Source organism: Ursus americanus, chromosome 6, assembly GCF_024610735.1.
Source record: "Ursus americanus isolate L20-20 chromosome 6, mUrsAme1.1.p, whole genome shotgun sequence".
Lineage (NCBI taxonomy): Eukaryota > Metazoa > Chordata > Mammalia > Carnivora > Ursidae > Ursus > Ursus americanus.
In genome coordinates, this window is record NC_142132.1 from 30,659,666 (window position 1) to 30,684,954 (window position 25,289).

At 47.5% G+C, this 25,289-nt stretch overlaps 1 protein-coding gene across 2 annotated transcripts in view; it reads left to right on the top strand.

The window, feature by feature from the left end:
- The window catches only part of PIK3AP1 (phosphoinositide-3-kinase adaptor protein 1), a 113,710-nt gene that overhangs the window by 69,616 nt on the left and 18,805 nt on the right, over positions 1-25,289 (top strand). For both annotated transcript variants that reach the window (XM_045784979.2, XM_087862849.1), the window contains 5 exons: positions 9,435-9,530; positions 11,960-12,157; positions 14,846-14,911; positions 16,750-16,955; positions 20,053-20,125. In XM_045784979.2, coding sequence (XP_045640935.1) covers positions 9,435-9,530; positions 11,960-12,157; positions 14,846-14,911; positions 16,750-16,955; positions 20,053-20,125 — 639 coding nt within the window. The remainder of the gene's footprint in view (positions 1-9,434; positions 9,531-11,959; positions 12,158-14,845; positions 14,912-16,749; positions 16,956-20,052; positions 20,126-25,289) is intronic.

Below are 25,289 nucleotides of genomic sequence, written 5' to 3' on the forward strand. Positions count from 1 at the left end.
CGGTAGTGGCTCCGCCAGGCTGCCCTTTCCCTTCCCTGTCTCCTCTAATTGCTCGTGCTGTTCCTGTTGTCTGGATTGCCCTTCTCTCTTCTCAGCTTGGAAAATGCCCGGAGTCCTTCACAAAGCGCAGACTCCTCCCTGTCCCTATTCATGTGTTTACTACTCCCTAATTTGTCCGTTCACACGTTCATTCATTCAACAGTATTTCTCAGCCCTCTCGTGTGTTTCAGTCACTGTGGCAGGCGACAGGGAGTCAGTAAACAAGACGGCAGGACCCCTGCCTCCCGGAGCTGTCCTTCAAGGGGGAGAGCTGGATATGACACAGAAACACCGCATCACTACATATATAACTACAAACCGTGAAAGTGCCGCGGAGGAAAAGGGCACGGTGCCCTGAGGGGCAGCTACAGACGTGGAGAATGAGGGGAGGAGGGTGTGTGACTTAGCAAGTCATGGTGCCCCTGCACCCCACCGCAGACTTGGCTCGTGGACGGATTCCTGCCTGGCAGAGGGTCTGTGTGCTGGCCAGGAGTGCTGTATCGAGGCGCTCGTCTGCATCAGAGATCCTGCAGACTTGTTGCTTCTTCTAGTCTGTACATCCTTAGCCCCTCCTTCTTCATTGCCCACCACTCCTTAGCCCCTGTAATTTCAGGTTGCTGTTTGCTTCCTCTCTGTCTCTGTGTCTCTCTCCCTGTGTGTGTGACCACCGCTCCCTCTCTCTCGCCCTCCCTCTGTCCCTCCCATCACTTCTCTATCAGGGCATGGGGAAGTTGGACTACCTTGCCGACATGGCCAGTGCAAGCCCTTTATTCCACCTGAGTGCAGGTAGAACCAGTCAGGATTCAGGTCGTCGTCAAATGCTTTCCCAGGCTGCTCCTTGCTCTAAGGCTCTTTTTCGGCTATAAAAATACTTGCTGAAAAGAAAATTCTTTTGGCCTGCTTTCAGGGTTTAAGAGCCTTTCCAGAAGAAGAGCCTCTCGGCATCTGACATTTTACTGTATTAGATACTCAGATTGGGTTTTGTATTAAATTAACAACACATAATCTGGATGGAGTTTCCACCACAGCTAAATGATCTAGATTTATGTCCCCTGAGGAGTATCGTATGAGCTTCTTTGAAAATTCATTATTGCTCTTGACTCATTCCTTAATTAAGTGCCTGCCTAGGCTTTCTCTCATCTGTTCAAGCTTCTTCCTTCCCAGGAATGGGTTCTTTCAGATTGACTCCCTAAATCAGGTGTAGCCCAGCTGCAGCTGGTTCTTCCCTGAAGACCGTGGCCCCTGGGTCTCCTTGTTACATACTTACATATTTTTTTTCTCTCTTTCTTTCTCTGCGGCAGTGAAAAAAACTTTGCACTTTCTCCTTAGACCAGCACGTTTCTGGGCTTTTTAGTTTATTTTTAACTGACAAGTGGTGAAGGTTAAGTGCTTGGAATCTGAGGTAAAAACCCTGAGCAGCCAGGAATGGAGGGATTCCTTTACAAAATGTCCTTTGTCTGGAAGCAGACTGCCTTCACCTGCAGAATTTTCGGTGCCTTTCAGCCACTCCTGTATGCCTGATTTGTACGTGCACTTGCAGTTGTCACAATTAGCGTCTGAGAGTGTCTTATGACTCACGAACTCCCAATAAATGGACACTTTCTTTATTATTACAAAGGCAGTGTCTGTTATACTAGGACTTACTGCCTGATACAGATATGGCAAACAGTGTTTGAAAAATAATTCCGTGTGCCAGTGTCAGTTCGTTGGTCCTGAGTGCCTGAAGGGCTGGGCTGAGGATCCTGAGGCCGGAAAGAGTGCTGTGACTAATGAGTGTTTGCCTTAACTATACGGAATAGGGACATGGAGGCCAATGTATATATCTGCTGTTCTTGGTCGAGTTCAAAGATATTTATGTTCAATTCAGTATAAAAAGAATCCTTTTATTTACAAGATAAGCGGGAAGAAAGGCATTTTTAGGTGACTTCATTTGAGGCAGTGTGTAATGCCTACATCAGGCCAGGGCTGCTGAGGCCATGTGTGGCCACGATGGACTTACTTGAGTGTGCCCTAATCCCTGTGTCGTATTGCCCTTGCCAGACCCTTACGGGAGGGAAATTTGGGGCAGGCTAACTGTGCTGATCCTTGGTTCCATCTGTGGTAGGCAGAATAGAGCCCCCGAATCTGTGAAGGGGCTTGATGACCTGGCAATAAGAAGGAAAGTTGCAGCTGGAATTAAGATTGCTACTCGGCTGGCTGTAAGATAAAGGAGATGTCCTGAATGATGAGGGTGGACTCAGTGTAATCACAAGGGTCCTTAGAAGTGGAAGAAGGAATCAGAAAACAAACCACAGGGGGCGCCTGGGTGGCTCAGTCGTTAAGTGTCTGCCTTCCGCCCAGGGCATGATCCCGGAGTCCTGGGATCGAGTCCCACATCGGGCTTCTCTGCTGGGAGCCTGCTTCTTCCTCTCCCACTCCCCCTGCTTGTGTTCCCTCTCTCACTGGCTGCCTCTCTCTCTGTCAAATAAATAAATAAAATCTTAAAAAAAAAAAAAAAAGAAAAACCACAGATGGCTCCAGGAGAAGGGCTCAGTCCGGCTAAGTTTGCTGCCTGGCATGGCTGGCCTCCAAGATGGGGGAAGAGAGCCGCGTGCCAAGGAGTACAGGCGGCCTCTGGAAGCCGGAAGGGGCAAGGAGGCAGGTCCTCCCCTAGAGCTCCCGGAAAGGAAGGCAGTCCTCTCTGATTTCAGCCCAGTGAGACCCAGTTCAGATTTTCAAACTACAGAACTGTAAGGTAATACATTTATGTTGTCTTCAGCCACTACATTTGTGGTTATTATTTTTTTTACACCAACAATAGAAAACTAATACAGTATCTAGGTTGCCTCAACATAATAATGGCATCCATTAATATTTAGTGCCTGGCACTGTTGCTGAATATTTTGTAAGCATTGTCTCCACCGGCCCCTACAGTTTTCCTACGTGGTAGGTACCGTTATTTATCCCCACTTTACAGATGGACATATACAAGCTGAGTTATCTCAGCTATCTTGCCCAAGGACATAGAGCTAGTCAGAGTCAGAGCCGGGGCTTGAACCCAGTTCTCCAGGACACCAGAGTCCATGCAGGTAACCGCCACCTCTGACTGTGATGTCGACCTGCATTGGTCACTCAGTCGGTGACCAGTGCTCTCACCTCTATTGCTTGTCTGGCTTCAGTGGCTGCCTTCCTCTGACTTACGATTGTCCCCTGAATGCAGATGATTCACTAGGCTCCAGCCCTTGTCAGAGTCTTGACTGCCGATCCCCGGGCTTTCTCCTACGTCTGCAGACCACCCTCTATCTCCTCCCTCCACCCTGCACCATCACACTCTTCCAGCCATGCCTTGCATCCTATGGGTTTAGCCTGTCTTTAGGATCAGCCTCTGCCTATGATCTTGGCAGCACAGGATGGGGCCAGAAGGCCCTGAAGAGCTACTAGAATTTCCATGTTCGTTGCTGAGCCCACGAATAAAGAACATGATGGGCCTCAGGAAAGCATAGGGTAAATGGGCATGGGGCCTCCAGCTCGGGTCTGGACTGCATCGGCAGAGCCTTGGGGAAGGAGGAGAGAAGCCTGCAGCTCTGTCCATCTGGGACTCGGTGTTCAGGAGCCACGATCCAGAAAATGCCTGGCAAGCCTTGTGTGTGAGTCAGATTTCCACACATAATTCTATTGTAAAGCATTGGCATTTGTTATCTTAAGATTTCCCCTATGCTTTAATAGTTCTTTACTAGGAATGTAATACATGTGATATTTGAGAATATGTGTGGAAATTCAGATATTAGAGTTAACCCATTAGCATTTATTACTCCGAAGGAGATTGACTTCAAACAAAGTCACTGTTAAGAATAAGTATAGGGGTGCCTGGGTGGTGCAGTTGGTTAAGCATCTGACTCTTGGTTTCGGCTCAGGTTGTGATCTCAGGTCATGATCTCAGGGTTGTGAGACTGAGCCCTGCATCGGGCTCTGCGTTCAGTGGGGAGTCTGCTTAAGACTCTCTCTCTCCCCCCTCTTGGCCCCTCCCCCCCCAAATAAAGAAATAAATCTAAAAAAAAAAGAGTAAGTATAAATTGAGTTCTTTTTAAAAAACTGTTCTCTGCTTAGGACATTAGCTTAGGTATAGAATTTAATAATAAAGACAATAGTAAATGATAGTAACAGTAATAGCAGTTAGCATTATTTAGCACTTTTCTCTGGGCTAGGCACTGTGCTAAGCACTTGGCCAGCTTCTCATGTAATACTCATGGGAAACCTATGAGATACATACTGCTATTACCACCATTTTACAGACAGGAAAAGAGAAGCTGAGAGGATTTAAACAACTTGACCCAAGATAATCGTGGGCGAAGAGTTAATGTAACAGCTATCATTTCCCCTTCTGCTCGAGAATTTGACCTTCGGTTGACTTTCCAGCTCTGTTACCCTGGTAACGTGATAAGAGTCAAATGTCAACTATGTTTCTAGGCAACATTGCCTATGATAAAAATGACCCCTAATTGGTTGGTAAATTGCATCTGGAACTGGGAGGAGCTCTGTGTGGACTATAAGTACCCGAAAGGGACAGCACACTTTGGGCTTCCCTGAGTGCAGTGCCTCCGGCCTGCTCGTGGGGACCCTGGAAGGCTGCCCGCGGAATGACCGCGAGAGATGCTGCTCCTGTGGGCCGTGAGGCTTCTCACCAGGGTGGCCTCTCCACCTGCCTGACCCGGATCTCCTCTCCTTGCCCGTGGACTGCCAGACTGGCACAAAGACTGTGCTCGAGGAGAAATGGCGCCTGGCGCCGTCCTGCTGGCCTGCGTCCTCCTGAACCATCAGATCTAAAAAGTCTGCTTGGTGTCAGACTGGTGGGTGTCATGGTCCTCCAGCCAGGAGTGGGAGAATCAGAATTGGAACCTGTGCAGTTTGACCCTAGTGCCCAAGCCTCTCATCACCCTTCTAGGGTGGCTCAGGGAGGAGAAATGCCCAAGGTCACAGGGCTGCTGTTCAGCAGATCCAGTTAAGGCACAATTACAAAGGAAAAAGATCTGTCTGTCACAGGTGGCCCATTTAGTTCCACCTGGTCACAGCACCCAATGTGCATGGCTCCCAAGTGTCACTGGAAGGTGACGTGGTCCATAGGTGGACAGGGAAGGGTCAGCATAGGTCATCCTTGGGGGCTGTGCTTTTTTAATTTTCCCATTGCATTTCCTCTTCTGCTTTTCAAATCTCCTCCCCTCCTCCTTTTTCTCCTTTCTTATTTCTTAAAAAAAACAACAACCCAGCTTTTTATTTTGAACTACTTTTAGACTCAGAGTTGCAGAAACGCTAGCGTTCCTGTATGCCTTTCGTCCAGGTTTCCCGGATACTAGCTCTTGTGTAACGCAGCATAACCGCTAAAGCCGGATCAGCGTTGGTGCAGTACCACCAACTGGGTGACCTCCAGGCCTTGTTCACATTGCACCAATGTTCCCCACCCCATAGGTAGGGTGCTAGGTGCTGATGGGGGCTTTCTTGGATGCTTAGCCTACACAGCATCCCATAACGCATGTGGTTATTTCTCCTTAGTCTCCTCCAACCTGTAAGAGTCCCTCCGTCATTCCTTGTCTTGAGTGCTGATCTCTCATTTTGTAGAAAGCCCCTCAGTTTGGGTGCGTCACATGTTTTCTGTGAGTGGACCAAGGTTGTGAATTTTTGGAAGAATACCATAGAAATGGTGTTGTGTCCTCCTCAGCGCATTGTATCAATGGATCCTGGTACTGATATGTTTTATTACTAGGGCTCATTCTATTTTTTCTGTTTAATGCTTTAACCCACAAAACCCCCAGCATATTCAGATGGGGTCATCGTACCAGAGGCAGAAGCCTGCATTCTTACTATGTTCGCACGCCAGGTCCAGCCAGGGCTGCCCTTGCTGCTGCCCGTTTCTGTCACATTTTATTTCTCTAATACTCTCTGTAGCTTCTTTAATTGTGCATCTGCCTTTTGGACGTGGACATCAGTTCTCTCAAATTGAACTTTGTTAGTGAAAACAGCTAGGCTGTTGCGTGACTGTGTTACCGTTGTCAACAGGGGTGGCTGGTTGTGAAACTTGAGCTCTGGTGTTGCCAGCCAGGGTGGTTTGGTTATTGGTGATTGAAATTGTCCTGACGCTCCTATGTGGAATTTAAGAAACAAAACAGAGGATCATTGGGGAGGGAAGGGAAAAATAAAATAAGATAAAAACAAAGAGGGAGGCAAAGCATAAGAGACTCTTAGCTCTAGGAAACAAGCTGAGGGTTGCTGGCACGGAGGGGGGTGGGGGATGTGGTACCTGGGTGATGGGCATCAAGGAGGGCACTGGATATAATGAGCACTGGGTGTTACAGGCAACTGAGGAATCACTGAACTCTCCCTCTGAAACTAATAATACACTACATGTTAATTAATTGAATTTAAATTTAAAAAAAGAAAAAGAAAAGAAATTGTCCTGGCGCTGCTCTGCCCAGGTTCTTGGAGATGCTGGAAGGCTCCGTGATTTCCTAGAGGGCGCAGCACCAGGCCTGTGAAATTCCTCCCTCCCTCCATCTCTAGGGGCGTCTGATCCAAGCAAGTCTCGGCTTTGGGATAGACTCCTCCGTATTTTATTGCTGTGTAAATGAGGAGTTTCAAAAGTCTGGGTCAGGGTCAGGTGGCTAGGGGGTGTGGGGATTGTGGTGGGGGTGGCTCCAGGGAGAGTGATACAGTCTTTGTCAGGTAGAGGAGGGTCCTATAGAATACACCTTTCTTCCCAATTTTCTAACTCCGTGGGGAAAGTGTTCCATAAAACCACAGTTCGGTGGGTTGAACAGGAAATCTCAAAGTGGAATTTTTCTGGTCTTCAATTTTTAAAGAATGAATTACATATGAGTTCTTATCAGAAATTTAATTTTTAAAATTAAACCACCTCCGGTGTGTTTCAGAATCATTTCTGTCACCCTGCTCTCTCTGTGGCTTGCGTTATAGAATTCAGCAGGGACAGGAGAGGTTCCTCATTTGGAACTGCAGAGCTTTGGACTAGAGTATCAAGGTACCTTATAGTCCATGTAACGTGTCTGCTGTGTCAGGAAACAATAAACCGAAAAGTAGCAAAGAGGAATTGGTTTTTCTTCTTCTTTTTTGGATAATATTTACGGTAACACAAACATGATCCAAACCTGGTACTTCTTTCTATTATTTTTTTCAGTAGGTTAAAAAAGCTCAACTATAGAAGGGTGAATGGCGAAAAATCCTTCTCTAGTCCTTGTCCCTCAACTTTTGAGTGCTAGGAAACCACTGATCTTAATTCTTTCCATCTATTTCCAGAGCTGCTTTGTGTATATATAAGCAAATACAAAAATAGAGTTTTCTTGGGGGCAATAGATACTATGTTGATTTTCTAAAACATTGTATTTGTTAAAGATTCTGTTTCATCAAGAGTATGCATTTCTTTTTTCTTTCTTTTTTTCATTGTCTCAGTTTTTTTTTTTTTAATTATGTATTACATTACCCTATGAATCCCCTCTGGAACCTGATTGTCCTCCCTTCCTCTCCAGAGGTAACCGTTACCATGAATTCAACGTTTATCCTCCCAGCATGTAATGTTTTATAGGCCTTAAAACTTTATATAAACCATATCATACCAAAAACATTAGTCTGCAACTTTTTCATTCAATGTTATGTGTTTTTTTTTTTTATGGTCACAAAATTTATATTTTGATTATCACAGGAGTATGGAAGTTTGCAACAGGGTCCAGTAAGAGCTGTGCTATGTAATAATGTAATATCAGGTCCCTGGGAAGTTTAAAATCGGTCATTTTTTATAATTAAAAAAATCAATTAATCTGATAATTGACAGGTGAGCCAAAATTTATTTAAAAAAATTTTTTAATAACCTGAAATTATTTTTGCTTTGAAAATCTAATTGTACATATTTGATCATAATTACTTGGATCTTTAAAAAACAAGTGTTAATAAGGTTTTTCTCATTTATGGAAGCCACAGAAGCCATTGTGGATAATTTGGAAGACAAAGAAATGTACAAAATAGAAAATAAAATGTCCAGAATCTATACTATTTCAGAAATAGCTACTATATGCATTTTAATGTATTTCTCTCTAGTCTTTTTTTCCTATGTATATGCAAACATTTTGTTTCAAAACAAGTATTATGTCATATAAAGTTTATTATCCTTCACATTACTTCACGACTATGACCTCTTTTCAGTGACTGTTCTTGGGAAATTGACATAAATAGTTGCATCAAAGTCTTCATACAAATTCACCAGATTTTATTTAGCTGGTCCCCAAAGATCGAAGGGGTAAAGAAATGGCATTATCTATGTATCCTGATTAAATTCAAACCATTTTTTCTCAAAGTATACTATTCAACTTCAAACTACATTTTTTGCCTAAGCAAATAAGTCCTCAGTAATTGTGTGATATGACTTAGTGAATGCAATCTTTGATAATATCAAAACTCTACTTTTATTTTTTATTTTTTTAAAGATTTTATTTATTTTTTGACAGAGAGAGAGAGACAGCCAGCGAGAGAGGGAACACAAGCAGGGGGAGTGGGAGAGGAAGAAGCAGGCTCATAGCAGAGGAGCCTGATGTGGGGCTCGATCCCACAATGCCGGGATCACGCCCTGAGCCAAAGGCAGACGCTTAATGACTGAGCCACCCAGGCGCCCCTCAAAGCTCTAGTTTTAATACAGGGATGAAATTTTGCTCCCAAAAAGCATACTCCAGAGACATAAAGTAATAGGACACTGTTGGTTACTCACGTTAGAATAGAAGCTACCGTGATACCTGAGTGATTTTCACACACGGTTTTGATCTTTGTGGGTTTATGTTTAATAGTGAAAACCAAAGGTCAATGTGCTTCCTCCTCATAAATAATCAAGTCCACGGGTGACCTAGAAATAGAGTTCTTGTGCCTATGCTGTTGAGATGGTACTATTCTGTTGTTGAGATGACACTATGTTGATAGAAGTGGCTCCAACATGTTCTTTTGAACTGTTGCATACTGTTCCATTGTTTGCATAAACCACAACTTATCTATTCTTTGTTATTCCTGTTTCCCATTGGGTTTTGGTTGTTACAAACAATGCTATGGTTATACATTTAAAATTTGAGCCCATTGTTTCAAATGCAAATGAGCATAATATCTATACCTTTTGAGTCCTGTGGTCCTGGAAAGGGCCTGAGGGTTGTGAATGTTGCTCTCCTTTACACCTCACACTTACAGGGGTCCTTATAAGTAGATAGATAGTTGGATGGATGGATGCATGCATGCATGGGAAGATGGATGGATTCATGAATTCTTGAATCTCTTGGTTCAATATTTCTTGGTTTGTCAAATCTTTTACATCCACCTGTAAAATCTCCTTGCCTGTGTGGAATAACAAGGTATAAACTCTTAGTTTCCTTTTCTTCTAGATGTCGAAATGCTTCAGGCCGGTACATCTAATCCAGTCCCTGGAGATGGTTTCTCTCGGACCACTAAGGACTCTATGATCCGCAAGTTTTTAGAAGGTAATATGCAACTGCGAGCGGGGAAGCAAAAAGAGGGAAAGAGAAACACATGTAAGAACATTGCTTGGTTCCATATGATGGTTGTTCCATTAAAGGAATGGGCTGCCACGCATACCTGCATATGGCGTGATTGAAGGCACTCCATCCCTGTGAGCTGCCCCCTCAGCCTGTTACAGTAGGCCACGAGTTCCCACCATTGGAGCCACTCATTTGGGTAACAAGCTGCCTCCAACAAGAGCCATTTTAAAATGCATATGCTTATTTTTATTTGACTAAAATTATTGAGTACTGACTATGAGCAAAGCACTGCTCTGGATATTGGGCCAGAGGACACAGAGAAAAATAAGATGCAATCAAGTGCCCTCAAGAGACGTCTTTCTGGTGAAGGTGGAGAACATAAGGGAATATACACAAACATGGTGGCGTTGAACTGTATTGCGTCATAGTTAAGAACATGAACTCTGATCTATATTTAGTTCCCCCTTCAGCTGGCTGGAAAACCTTAGACGAGTTCTCAACTCCTCTGGGCCTCAGTGTCCTCAGGTGAATATTGTGAGAATTAAATGAGATATTGTCTTGTGGGCCTCTAAGCAGGGCTGGACATAGAGCAGGCAGTGAAGGTTTATGATTGGTGTTGTTGTTGTCATTCTTATTATCATTGAAGGTCGGAGAGGGCGGGTATTAAATTGTGTGGCTAATTCCTTAACTCTGTCCAGTCCTTTACAATTAATGGGGGCAGGGTCTGTTGATGAAGTAGGCATAGAAAGCAGGGTGCTAAGAGGATGGGGTTCAGGATGGGAGAAGTAGTTTTGACAGTGAAGAGAAAAGAACAGTTGTGAGTAGTGGTAGATAAACCATAGCCTGGCTAGCTGCCTGTTTTTGTATAAATAAAGTTTTATTAGAACACTTTGTTGTCTCTGGCTACTTTCACACTGTAAAAGCAGGATTGAGAACTTGTGTGCATGGGGGCAGGCACCTTGGGAATCACTGTCTCTGGTAGGGTAGCCAGCAGCTCTCCCGGGACACTGATTTTGTTAACATCAGACAAGCCTCTCCAGAATTTCTTCACTCCCTTGTACAAGATGTTCAAAGATGAACAGGTGGGCGCTTCTCCACTTGTTGGAAAGTTTCTCGAAGGCAGAGCCTTGGAACTCAGAGCCCCTGGATGAGTTGAGACCCCCCTGGTCGGTCAGTCCTCTGGATCCAGGACACAAGGAAGCCAAGAGCAGTCTCCCCACAGCTCAGAAAAGATGCAACTAAAAAACTTCCGATAAATCTGGATTGGAAATCCCATAGGAAGAAGGCCCAAGCTTTATTCATTCCTGTATCTCAAACAGGCATTTAATAAAGATTTGTTGACTGTGTGGTGCTGGGGAGAAGAAAAAAGTGAGAGGAGAACACCTGCTATGTGTACGCACTGAGCTGGGTGCTTTTCCTTTACCGTCTCATTTTGTCCTCACGGTACTCCTGTGAGTAGGTCTCTCAGGGAAATCAGACTCAGAGAGGTTATGCGATGTGCCCGAGGTCCCCACAGCTCACGTGTATGAGGGGCGATGGCATACGAAATCGGGTCTGCTGAGATTCTCAAAGCCAAGGGGCCATTGCATTTGGTCCCAGCACAGAATATTGCAGCCTGTCACCAGGAAGGGGGCAAGGAAAACCTTACGGCTGTGGGACCCCAGGGGCAGAGGGGGAGCGGCAAGCTTCTGTCCTGAATCTTCCTGGTTGATGGAGGGCAGAGTGGGGGCAAAGGTTGCAAAGAAGTAGTAGAGCATGGAGGTTAAGCACACAAGTTCTGGAGCCAGCTTTCCTGGATGCCGGTCTGGCTCTACGTAACTTGGGGCAAGTTATTTAAATCCCCAAAGGCCCAGTTTCTTCATTGGCAGAATGAGAATAACGAGTGTAGTTCTTCCACAGTGTCGTTAGGCAGTCAAAGGAGGTAGCGCGGGTGTGTACTTGGAATAGCGCGGCACAGAGGGGGTGCACAGCCAGGGTTTGCTGTGCTCATTTTGATATGGGGGAGGGGATGCCGCAGCCGTTGGTGGCGAGGGCTCCTGGCCACCCTCACGCTGCTGCCCAGGCGCCAGGGGGTGGTTCCAACTGTCCTTTGACTTTGGGGGCTATGTGCTCTTTTCTCTAGTTTCAGTGGGATGAATAACTGAATCCTAGCAATAAAATTAAGATGCTAGAGGTTAGTGCTCACTCCCCTTTGCTGCATTGCTGGGTGCCAGATGAAGGTGACATCAGTGTTTTCTCAGTTGCTTCACGTGGGGTTCTCAGTGGGTCATACAGGAGACGGTCTAGGGGAAGATCTTTGCCAAAGGGCAGTACAGGACAAATAAATTATGGTCACTCTCTCTGTTCTTACAACTGTCAATCAGCTGGTTTCTTTGGCCACCGCTTTCAGGCACCTTTCTCTGTGTTTCTAGGTAACAGCATGGGAATGGCCAGTTTGGAGAGGGAGCTGCACCACGGTGGTCAGGAGGAAGATGTGTATCACGTGGTGGATGACGATGAGGCCTTTTCCGTGGACCTGGCCAACAGACCCCCTGTCCCGGTGCCCAGGCCAGAGGCCAGTGCTCCCGGCACTCACCACCTGCCTGACAATGAACCGTACATTTCTAAAGGCAAGTGTGGTAGGGAACGATGCTCAGTGGGGTCTTTGGAGCTTCTCAGTAAGAATTCCCTGGATCCTCTTAACTTCTGAACCATTGCTTGGAGACTGTCCCCTTCTGAATGGTCTCTAACCAGCCCCAGGAGATGGGGTGAGGGCTAGGGCAGATTTTGGAGCTGGCCCACGGGCCATGATCAGATTCAGTTCTGGCTTTCCTGGACGTGCAGTATGAAGACAGAGAGGTAAACAAGTTTACCTCTACTCCAAATGGCAGGAACCCTGGTAAATTTTTATCTCCTGAAACTATTATTATTATTAATTTTTAATAGTTGACATTTATTGAAATCTACCAAGAGTACTCTCTCTGGAACATGACATTTAGTCTTTACAATAATGAATTAGGTAAGGGCTGTTATCATCCCCATTGTACAGATGAGGAAAACGGAGACTCATAGCGGTCACTATTACCACGTAGCAGAGTCAGTATTTGAACTCAGGACGCGCGACTCTGCAGTCCTGGCGTTCAGCCACTATGCTAGGCTCTCCACCTACCTACAGTAACACAAACTGGTGAGAGCTGGGTTCGACGTCCTCATTGTGGTCCCTGGGACATCAGTTAGATGCTGACTCATTGTCAGTTTTGCTCTCTTTTAGGGCTTGATTGTATTGACAGGATTCCAAATACTGTAAGAGCTAAGAACTGCCAGATCTGTGTGCCTGACCTCCATTCCATTTTTAATAGTATAAAAAGGTTGTGGAAGTTGTGATAAAATGAGATCACAAATTGGGGAAGGTAGCCCTCAACCAGAGCCCCAGCTACAGGGTGACCAGCTACACGTGAATTTCAGACAAACAGCAAATAATTTCTGTCCCAAATATTGCACTCTTTTTTTTTTTTTTTTCCAGTTCTGGTTGTGGGTTGTTAAACCCGGCAACCCTGCACTGGGTGGGAGTACGGCTGAGGGACATTATGGATAGCCAGGTGCTCTCCGTGCTTGTGTTTTACCGTCCCCTTGGGTAACATCTCCTGCGGCATGTGTAGCAGACACTATGGGTACTCTGCCCACATCCCCCAGCTCTGTATATTTCTGTGCCCACTGGCTGCACCCTGCCCGTCAGGACCCATGTCTCTTAGTCTGACCGCTTTCTCTGGCAGCCGGAGCCTCCTCTGCGCTTTGGCAAGTCAGGCTGGAAGAGTTGGGGGATTAATACCCCTGAGCCCCAGCAGCCAGTGACGGGTGGGCTGGTGGCTGAGTACCCCAGCATTCCTGCCCTTCTGCTGGGAGAACTCCGAGGTGCGGGTTCTGCATTGCTTTCCAGAGCTCCCCAGCTTGCCCACCCAGGTAACTTTACTGGATACCCACCCTGTATGGCTTTATCCACTTCCCTGCCTCACCTCCATCACTCCCCATGTTGACTCCTTGCACCTGGATCCTTGTCCCCAGGGCTGCTTCTAAGGGAACCTAAATGAAGAAGCATGTGAATATATATTGATAATTCTTAAATGGCAGGAGAGTGTTAGTGTTATGGCTCACTGTGGGGAGCTGGGAAAGGGGCCTGGGTGATTCCTAAAGATCCCTGAAGGACTTGCTGGGCAACTGGGGAAGCAAAGGAAAGAGAGACAGGAGATGACAAGAAGGGCAGTGATCTGGAGGCCAGAACCCCTGGGTTCGTGTCCCAGCCTTTGCATTTCCCAGCCTGGGACGTGAGGTCAGTTGTTTCATTCTCTTTAGCTTTCCTTTCCTCATCTGTAAAATGGGTCTCATAATGATACACGTATACATCAATGCATGTATCATAATAATACCTAAAATACTCTGCAGAGCCTGATTGTGAGGGTCAGATGGGAGAATACATTTATAAACTGTGGTGCACCGTGCAGGTATCAGTCGTGTTAACCCGCATGCCGAAGTACTGCTGCGCTCTTGGCACCTGTCCCAGGGTTTTGCTAATGTTGAGTGCTTCCTTGTGCCAGGCACTGTTCTAAGCACTTTCCAGATTAACTCATGTAATCATCACAACAACTTGGGGAGGAAGGTACTATTAATCATCATCATTCTAGAGATAAGAAAACTGAGGCCGAGACAAGCCGAGCCTCTTGTCCAAGATCACGTGGCTCCCAAGTGGCCAAGGCAGGATTTGAATCCAGCGAGTCTTCTCCGGAGCCCAGGGAGCCTTAATCACTATGCATTCCTACCACCAAGTGAGCATTTGTCACTTCTCCGTTTTCCTGTTGGTTTTGGTGGGTCTGTTGCTCACGACTGACTTCATCTGAGTCCCTTCGGAGCTGTGCGTGCCTGTATCAGCCGCACTGCTCCAAGTTCTGTCTTATGGCACCCCTGATGTATTAAGTGGCCCTTCCTTTAATTCTCCAGCTTGGAGGTATTCCAGTGTTCTGGGGTCCAGCTCACGTCCTTGGTCACGTTATCCTCTTCTTTAATGATCGATCACGTCCTCTGGCTGGCTTTGTCTTTCTGGCGTTGAGACCTAGTCTGTTGGGGCTGTCTTCATTGCATAATCCTGTTGCCTCCTACTGGAGGTGTGATTTACAGAACTGCATGCAGTGGCCCAAAATGTGATCCATCATTACCATTTTTGTATAAGATTTTGGTAATTTTTCCAGTAAATATCTAAAATATTATAAAGCCCCTTGGAAAGAAATCTGATTTGGCTTTTACCTAGAATGTTCTTTATCTCATAGTTTTTGCAGAAAAAAGTCAAGAGCGGCCTGGGAATTTTTACGTGTCCTCAGAGAGCGTCAGGAAAGGTAAGCGCCACGTGCTCAGCTCCCTTTCGTTTGACCTTAACTTCCAGGCGGTAGAAGTGTTCATGTTTCAGAGATTTTCAAGGGTAGCGACTCCTTAGCATTGAAACACAGAGAGGTTCAGGGGACACCTTAGGTGGTGCTGAACTGATGGTAAGGGGAGAGGAGAAGAGATTGGGGCGCCCTAGAATAGTGTACAAATTGATCATACCAAGAACTGTGAACACACTAGAACGTGTCTGCGACAGCACACAAAGCAGTGTAAATAGTGAGATTCGTGCCAGCAGGATGAGAGTGGGCGGCCTGGCACGGAGGCTTTACCTAAGGATACAGCCCCACCATGCTATTTACTTACCCTATCTGCACTGGCTAAACGACACTTTCATTCAGCTTTTATTGAAGAGACATTTTGCTTGCGGTTGGGTAACATTTTTCTTCCCTTTTTTTCCCTCCTCAAAAGACTTTTTGAGGAAGTGTGAGGAGATAAGCACTCCTTTTTTCTTGATTAACTTCCTCGTACTAAAGAGAGACGTTCAATATTATCCCATCGATGATTCTTTTGAAAAGGAGATACGACACGATCTAAGCTTTGGAAGGCATCTCAAGGACTTGGGTGGTAGGAGAGTGGAATTGATTGGTGTATGCATTTTGTTTTCTCCCCACACCCCATCTTCCAGCACAATTAAAGACAGCCTTGAAGAAGGCAAATCTGGGAGAAAGGTTTGTGGGTGCCTATCGACAGATGAGTGAATGGTCGGGAAGAATGACAGATGGACTTCTTTGAAGTCACCTCTCTTTTTTCTTCTTGCTCTCTCCCTAAATCACCATGCCCAGATGGGGATCCTGCTAGAGAAATTTACAATCAGAGATAGCCCTACATGAAATGAGCAGTAAAATGTCAAGTTGTCCTCATAAGCCCCAATGGCCCCATTGTGTCTGCACGGAGCTCATTCTCCACAGAACTTAGTGGAGTCACAGCCTGGAGAAAGAGAGGGGTTGCCTTCATATTTCCTGAGAATCTCCAAAACAGGGAACCATGAATCTGTAATATGGAGGAGAGGTTGGGAGAGGAACAACCCAAGGAGAGCCACTGGGGACCCAGCACCTAATCTATGCCTGGTGACAGTGGAGCTCAATCATGGTTCCGTTGACATTCCAGTCTTCTTGGGCATTTCATGTCCATGGGTCCACAGTCATGGTGCCCATGCTGCTCGGGTGCAGGGAGGACAGTAAAGGGCTGGAGTGTGTTGGGGAAAGCATCCTGTGTAGAATTTTTCTGTATATTCTCTTCTCAGAGTGGATTTTAGTCTAAAGCAGTGGTTTTCAACTAGAGGTGATTTCTCCTCTCCCTGCACTGCCTCTCAGAGGATATTTGCAATGTTTGGGATGTTTGTGGTTGTCATAGCTGAGGCAGGGGATGCTATTGACATCTAGTGGGTAGAGGCCAGGGATGAGGCCGCACATCCTACAGCATACAAGACGGCCCCCCAACAACAAAGAACTCGCCAGTCCAGGATGTCAGTAGTGTCTACATTGAGAAATGCTAGTCTAATGGCTTCTCAATAATTCAGGCTTGGGGGTTCTGTTGACTTGTCCAGTGGATGCTGTTCATACCTCCTAAAATGCTATGGCCTCGTCTACTTTAGTGTAACAGGCTTTGAAATTATTAGCTGCTTCCCTTTCTCTGATTCAATGTCATATGCCCCCCTTCTCCGTTCCACATCTAATTGTTCTTTTGAGACGCGTCCTCTTGAGCCCATGACCGGCCTCATTAACCCCACTCGCCTGCCTGCCCTCCTCAGCCGGGGAGCTGTCACACTGAGTGTTGCCATCCTTTCCAGAGCCTCTCGTCAGACCGTGGAGGGACAGGCCCCAGTCGAGTATATATGACCCTTTTGCTGGGATGAAAACGCCAGGCCAGCGGCAGCTGATCACCCTGCAGGAGCAGGTGAAGCTGGGCATCGTCAACGTGGACGAGGCTGTGCTCCACTTCAAAGAGTGGCAGCTCAACCAGAAGAAGAGGTCGGAGTCCTTCCGCTTCCAGCAGGTAAGGCTCTGTCTGGTGTGTTTCATGTCCGTTTCTCTGCTGGGCCCAGTGGAGGGCTGGGTCCACGCCGTCTTGTGTGCTACTGTACCTGAGCTCCTGTGACCAGGCTTGTGACTGGTTTTTTGAGTGTCATTGTGAATCGATGTGTATGTCTGTCTGTCACCTGTCGTCTGGGACCGCGCGGCTCCCCGGCCGAGAGCTGGATGGCTTTGCTGGTTGTCGTGAGGCTAAAGATCAGGAACAAAGACTCACCTGTCAACCCTAATTTTTCAGCTACCGCTTCCCTCTGCATGTGGCCCTCTACTTTTGCTTTCCAGCTGTTTTTCTTTTCAGAGCCCTTCTCTCCACTCCTAGTGCCGGCACTCCCACAGAACTATCACACCTTTGAACTCAGAGAACTTGGACGGTTCCCAAGAAATACGATTCAGACAACAAAACAAGTCGCAGACCTAAAACCACCCAAGTTAGAGCATACTCACACACAAACTATATGTCTGCGGGCGTGTATACAAAGGCAGAGGCAAGGGTCAGGAGAGGCCACCCCGTGGCCATCCCGAGGGTGACCACTCAGGAGACTGGGGTTGAAGCATATTCATGGTCCAGCTGCTTCATATTAGAAAGAGGAAGCTGTGCCTACAGTGTTAGGAGACATATCCAAGACCACTTACCCAGTAAGTGGTGGGAAAGTCAGGACCAGAATGGTTGCTTTTTCTCTCCACCTCCCCATGGTGCTTCCCAGAAAGTGTGTCCTCAGAAGACCTGACACACCTGCTGTGGGGGGAGGGGCAGTGGGAGCAGCACCCATCTACGGCTGAGACGGGAGTCCTGGCTCCTTAGAGTGGGAGTAGGTGGTGACAAGTGCGGAAGTGAGTCATTGACAGCTGTGCCAGCTGTCTACTGACAATGCTCAGCGTTGAATGGACCTAATCTCTTCTGCTGCTCCCAGCATGTGTGCAAGAGAAGGACCATTGTTCCCATTTTACAGACTTCTGAGGTTCGGAGAGGTAGAGAGGCAGAGTCAGGATTCAGATGAGCTCCCCTTTCTCATGCCAGAGCTGGTGTGCCCTTCACTACACTTTCTGCCTTCTGAGTGCTCCCTGCAAGAGGGTCCCCTGCTCTGCCTGCCCGCCTCCCTCCTCCTGGGGATCTGATGGTGAGATGGCACTCTAGTGCTGACGGGAACCCAGGGTCCTCATCATTCGGGAAATGCAGGGAAGCTGTGGTCCTGCAGGGACAGCCTGGCTCTGGGAAAACACTGGTTTTCTTTCTCCTGGCCAGGTCACGTGCCCACGTAGCACTGTAGTTAAGAGCAGCCAGGGCTCTGGGGCCGGGCAGCCCGAGTTACATCCTTGTTCTGTCACTTGGGGCTGGATGACCTCGGCCTCTGTGTACCTCTGTTTCCCATCTCAAATATGAAGGGAGAACACTGGACAATGTATAGCACGTAAAGGACTCAGCATGCCCGAGTAAACACGTAACAGATGTTAGCTGTCCATCTCTATCTGTATCCAAGAGGCTTCTCCTGGTCCCATGAACTTGCCCAGAACTCTTGGGTGTGGCAGACAACGGGGGCTCATATTGGACATGGCAGGGAATCCCAGGCACTGGGAGCTGACGCTACTCTGTGCCCTGAGGGCCTCTTGGTATTTCTAGAGCATCCCCCATCCAGGCACCGGTGGGTGTGAAGACTGTTCCGGGGGCTGTCCCATCTTCCCTTTCCTCCACCTCTGTCCACTTCTCTTTCTCCTTCCCTTCCCCATGAGTGGGCACCACCCAGGTTCCCTTCAGATCCTTCTCTGTGCAGGTGACTCTTGAGTCCGTGTCCCCTTTCCAGTCCCACCTTTGTAGCCACCACCTGGGTGTGTCCTGCTGAGCTGCCCATGACTCACAGCATGTCCAGCAACAAATCGTGTCTTGAGGCTCCTTCCCTTTCCCGGCTCCCTGTTTCTCTCCACCGCACTGTTATCTTCCAGACACTGAGGTTGAGGCTTTCCATCCCTTGAGCTCTTCTCCCTCACTCCCCCCATCCAACCAGCTGCATGTCTTGCCTGGTCTTGCTCTCTGACGTCCTTCCTCTTGCATCTGCTCCTTCCTGTCCATTCCCCCAGTGCCAGCTTCTGTCACCTTCACGTGCCTGCCACATAGTCTCTGGGTGGATCTCCTTGCTGCCGACTCCTCTGCCTCCACTGTCAGACCTTAAAGCTGTGTCCAGCCCATGCCTTCCAGTGGTTCCCTGCTGCTTCCTGGACCCAGCTCGGTCTCAGCTATAGTCACAGCCCAAACACCCCTCCCAGTCTAGCTTATCATGGCTCCCTCATGGGACCCTTCTGGATGCCTAGGTGTTAGTCCCTGGGGCATTTTCTCTTGGGTGTTCAGACACTTTGAGGTAGTTGTTACTGACTAAAATAGCAACAATTTCGGCCGTCGCATGTCTGTTCAACATTTGTTCAATGACTGTGATAGACCCGAGTGCACGGTTTCGGAAAGCTATGAGGCCCGGTGTCTTGCCCTTTGAGAGTGTGCGGTCTCTCTGAAGAGTCAACACACACACCCCCAGAGCCACACACATGCACAGATGCACTGGCCCTGGCAGCATAGCTCAGTGCCAGGTGGCGTGTGTAGTCACTAAGGACTGCAACAGTCTTGGAGAGGTTTAAGGCAGAAGATGGACCTTGACCCAGACCTGGAACAGGCTCTTGGGGAGGAATCCTCGCCCCTCACGGTCAGAGGAATGGGATGAAAACAGCCTCAGAGGCAGATACGTGCATGGAGTGTCTGCAAACACGTATGGGACTGGCTTGGCTAAAGGAGCCTGCAAGGAGGAGGGCAGGGGGTTATAAGGCTGGGAAGGAGCTGGGAACCAGAGGGAAGGGGAGACGCTTTGTTGTGGGAAAGGGGTCTTCTCGTCAGGCACAACTTCTCGGAGTACTTGAATTTCTCTGGGGGCTGATTACAGAGGCACTCAGCCTCATTTGCATATTGGAGATGTTATTGCAATGGGATGAATCTTGCAAACAGCATAAAATCTGAAAGAAACTTCATGCCCAGAGGGTATATTTCTCGTATATACTTTTAAAATGAACTAAATTTTTTCCAGGAAAATCTTAAACGACTAAGAGACAGCATCACCCGAAGACAGAGAGAGAAGCAAAAATCAGGAAAGCAGGCAGGTATGTAACTTCTTGGGGGGCTGCATTGTTGGGGGCTGTTGGGATCTGTTGTCCCTAAGTCTCCTTTCTGCTGTGGCCTGAGTGGGCAGTGCTTGCCCAGTGCCTGTCCCCCTGTTTACAGATCTGGGTGCCCCACTGTACTATGAGGTTCTTTTGGGCAATGGCTTTGTCTTGTTTGTTCTTTTCTTTTCTTTTCTTTTTCTTTTTCTTTTTCTTTTTTTTTTTTTGAGAGAAAGAGAGCGTGTGGGGCATGGGAGGACTGAGGGAGAGGGAGAGAGAATCCTAAGCAGGCTCCACGCTCAGTGCAGATCCTGGTGCAGAGCTCCATCCCACGACCCTGAGATCATGACCTGAGCCGAAACCGAGAGTCAGACGCTTAAGCGACTGAGCCACCCAGGTGCCCCTGTCTTGTTTATTGTGTATCTCTAGCACCTGGCACATAAGACATGTCAGCCAGTGAGTGAATGGATTGACCTCTGCATCTCCCATCCTTTCACTCAAAGAGGGTGATAAAACTTTTTCCCCAGGCACCTGACTCTCCCTTTGGCATTTAGGAAGACATGTTTTTTGAGCAGAGAAAGGAGAAAATCTCATGCACATAGGCTCTGTTTCTGATTGAAGCAGAGGATGGCATCATTGGTGTCCACACCACACAGTATTTCAGAAGCCAGGACTCAGGGGTAGCAGGGCTCCTGCCGTGTGGAGCAGGGGCTCCAATAGCAGGGCCATATATTCCAGTTGTGTGCACTGAGGACCAGGCTTCTCAGCACCACTAGCCCTGCACAGTGAGGGGCATTTGCCTACATTGCATATTTCTACTGAAAGCCTCCGGCATGGTGGGTCTCTGTGATTTATTTTGGCCAGCCCATACCAAGAGCTGGCAATAAAAGGCTTTCAGAAACTCTTGGATCTTGAGTAGAGCCCCATTAAATAAAGGACTAAGTTTGTGTATAACTTCCATAGTCTGTCTCCAGCTGCCATCAATAACCTGACTTCTCATGACCCTGGCCGGGCAGGTGACACCCCAGTGTCTAAAAATGACATCTTCCTTCCACAGGCCCCTTGCTCATGCCTTTTCTTTCTCACCTGTATGAAAACTCCTGGGCTGCAAGACCCAGCTGGGCAGCCCTGCTCGGGGAGGCCTTCCTGGGCCACGCTAGGCCACTGCACCCCTTCCCCACTTGAGCATTTATAGGACCTACTATCCTTCCATTCATCTGCCACCTCTCTTTTGCTGCCTCTGATTGCTATTACTTCATTCCTGTATTCAAACCATCAGCAATTCCCAGAGGTTCTGCCTTCAGAATGCATCTTAGATCTGATTATTTCTAACTATCTCCCCTGCCACAGCTGCAGGCAAGCCGCCATCATCTCTTCCCAGATGAACAAGGAGCCTCATCAATTGTCGCCCCATGTCCACTCTCACTTCTCTACAGTTAGTCCTCCAGCCTGCAGCCAATGACCTTTTAAAAATAAAGAAATCAGATCGTGCCAGTCCCTTGCTCAAGACCCTCCAGGGGCTCTGATCCCACCAGAGTAAAATCACACTCCTCACTGTGGCCTGAGAGGCCCTATGTGGTCTCACCCCTGAGCTCACCTCCACACCCCCTTAACCCCGTGCTCTAGTCTCAAAGGACTCCTTTTTTGCTCCTCTAACAAATCAAGAGCAGCCCTCCCCAGGGCCTTTGCACTTGTCCCCCTCCACTTTTCCCACGTCTTCACTGACTGGCTCTTTCCTCCTTCAGAGTTTGCTGTAAGTTCTCCTCCTCAGAGAGGCCTTCTCCACATTCCCTCCAGAGCGGCCTTCTGTGACTCACGGTGCTTTGCCCACGCTCTTTTCACGTATCACAGACTGGAATTATCTTATGTGCCTGTTCTCATGGTTATTTTCTGGCCCATCCCCCCACCGCCACCTACCGTAAGCTCCATGAGGGCAGGAGCTTGACTGTTCTGTGCTTCGCTAAATCCCCAGCGTGTAGGACAGTACATTAATTGGGCTCAAAGAATCTCTGTTGGAATAAAATGTGTGGTAACACTATTCATTCATTCCACAAACACTTAACTGAGCTCCAGGCTGTCTGCCAGACATAGAGACCCGTAAGGCATGATCTTCACCATTGGGTAGTTTATGCGTTAGTCTTTTATTTGTGTAAGTCTGGTTTTCCCAGCTGGAGCCTGCCCGACAATGCTTTGCATGTGGTTCTAGCCTAGTGAACATTAATGATTTTGACCGTTTGGGAGAAGAGGCATACAGAGGTTATAACCATAGCAGAAGGTCAGAGAGGTCATCCTAAGATGTCTGCTTGGGTGACTAGATGTTAAATGTATGATTCCACTACCCAGGCTCACACGTTTGCCCTCCTGGCTGAAGGGAGGAGAAAGAAGAGAAGGCAAAAAATCTGGTTGAAGACCTGCATAGTCATCTTAGGGTCAAGCAATAGGTTCTAGGTGGGAAAAGGGAGGAGGTGCTTTCTAAAACTAGAGCACACGAACCCAAAGATAGAAGCCTGGATTAAATGAAACAGTTCATGCTTCTACACATAGGCAGCCTCAAAAAAGCTGGGATTTGGTGGTGCATGAGTTTTTGTGGGCCGGAGAGTTGTTGTGTTGGAGTTGTGAGTGCTGGGCAGCCGGGGCTCTGGAACTGAGCCCACTGGGTGTCATCACACCTTTTCCACCCAACCAGTGGAGATATTGAAGCAAGACACACACACACGTGCTGGGGAGTAAAAGGGTACAGACATGTGCCCTGGGGCCATCAGAGTTGGGGTCAAGTTCCTAGCCGCTGCTCACCCCTAACTAGCTGGGAACCATGGACAAGATTGGTCCCCCAACTGAGCCTCAGTCCTCATCCGCAAAGTGGTGCAAATAAAAGTGCCTCCCCCATTAGGGTTTCTGTGAGGTTCGAACAAGTTAGGGCTCAGAGCTGGGGCCTCGCATGGTGCCTGGCACATAGAAGCACTCTACAAACCGGCCACCCAGACGGCAGCTGGTGTCCTCTCAGGCAGGGCCTCCCAGGGTGCATGTACTCAGCTGGGACTCACCATCCAGGCTCCAGCCCGGGAATCCTGGGTTTTGGAACATTGTACAAAGTTCACCCAAAGCTAATCAGGCTCTGAATAAGTGATACCCAGCAGTGTCTCTACATTAGAATGGTCAAGGTCTACATTTTTTCAAAGGAACCTGGTTAAATACCCTCGCTTCCCTTCCCCTTTACTCTTCAAGAGGAAGACCCTCTGACTAGGAATTTTATCGGGAGGTGTTAAGTATTTTTACTTTTTACATTAGGGGCTTTAATTAATGTCATAACTATTAGAAAATTAAACCATATCTAATTTGACACCAAGGATAACTGGGGACCACAAGCAACCCCACCATAGGGAGAATGTCCTACCCATCAGTTTCCTTTCGTTTTCATTTTTTAAAAGATTTATTTGAGAAAGAGAGAGAGAGCACAGTGGGCAGAGGCAATGGGAGGGGGGAGGGAGTCCCAAGTAGACTCTGTGCTCGTGTGAAGCCTGATGCAGGGCTCGATCTCACAACCCTGAAATCAGGCCCTGAGCTGAAACCAAGAGTCAGACGCTTAACTGACAGCCCCACCCAGGTGCCCCTTGTTTTTGTTTTTTATTGTGGTAAAATACACGTAACATAAAATTTATCATTGGGCCTAAATGTACAATTCAGTGGTGTTAAATACATCTACAATATCATGCAACCATTACCACAATCCATTTCTAGAACTTTTTCTTCCCTGACAAGGATTTGAGAGCAAATAGCTGATGTAGACGATGATCCCAGGGAACACAGGGGGAGGAGGGAAGTGAGAAAGGGAGAGAGAGGTGGTCAGCAAGGTGCCATTACCACTGTGGAGACTGGAGCTTCTTGTCCCTGGAGACTCTGGGAGTCAATGGACAGCACCTCGAAAGGGGCCAGAGAGCTGGGGCATTTCTTCTCCAGCTCTCGTGTCTGGGTGAGGCCCACTGGGGGAGGGGTGCTTGTCATCTAGGTATCAGAGAAAGCCTCAGGCAGTCTGGAAGTTGGACCCTATGCTCCATGGGGAGACCCAAGGGCATCAGATCATCTGCCAAAGAGTGGGCATCCTTGATGGTTGACCAAATATGGCATTTTATTTAGCTCCATAAAATGTGATTATATATTTAGTGACATACTAACTTGTAATGGGCTATTTCACCCTGAGTAGCCCCAGTGCTGCTTATGTGTGCTTGTGGGAGTAAAGGGTAGGCACTGGGGGTGGGGTAGGAGAAAGCGGGGGAAAAGATTAGGATTGTGACAGGTGTAAGGCAACCTACTCTGCTTTGACCATTGTAGCTCCTTTAAAAAAAATCTGTTTTCCACATTGAGTTTCTGTTTTCACCAGAGGAAAGAAATCTGCTTCCCCAGGCACCTGTGTGGCTCAGTTGGTTGTGTCTGCCTTCAGCCCAGGTCATGATCCCAGGTCCTGGGGTCCAGTCCTGCATCAGGCTCCCTGCTCAGCGGGGAGTCTGCTGCTTTCTCTGCCCCTCCTCCCACTTGTTCTCTCAATCTCTCACTCTCTCTCTCTCTCAAATAAATAAATATAATCTGTAAAAAAAAAACCCTGCTTCATCCCCACCCCCGCCAAAAAGAAAAAGAAAAAGAAAAAGAAAAGCATTTAGAAACCATTGACACAGGGTAACATGGATCTGTAGGAAAATTAGGGTTGACAAATGGCATTTCTACTTAAAGGACCTTTTCTAGGAACAGAGCCCATTCTAAACATAAGGGCTGACTCTGTTCATTTAGAAATCTCATTTGCCTTAGGAAAGAAAAATGATAACTATTTTTCTTTAATTTGGGTTAGCATACCAAGGATAATTAAAAAGTAAGATTCTGTTCATAATAACGTGCTAGTCTTTCTTCAGCCTTGGGGAGTTGTTTTGTTTTTGCTGGGATGGTGCAGAACGTTAATGGTGTAGCTCAGAGGGGCTGGCGTGGCCTGTGACGTGTTGAACACCCCCAAAGAAGACAGTCCGGATTTGCATTCTGGGTGTGTCTGGGGCTCATCTGGGGCAGGACCAGGAGGAGCAGGCCAGGGGCCAGGCAGCCTGGGCTCCCATCCCTCCTCTCAAATCACTGCATCACTTTATGATCCAGGGCAATCCCTTTAACCACTCTGTGCCTCAGT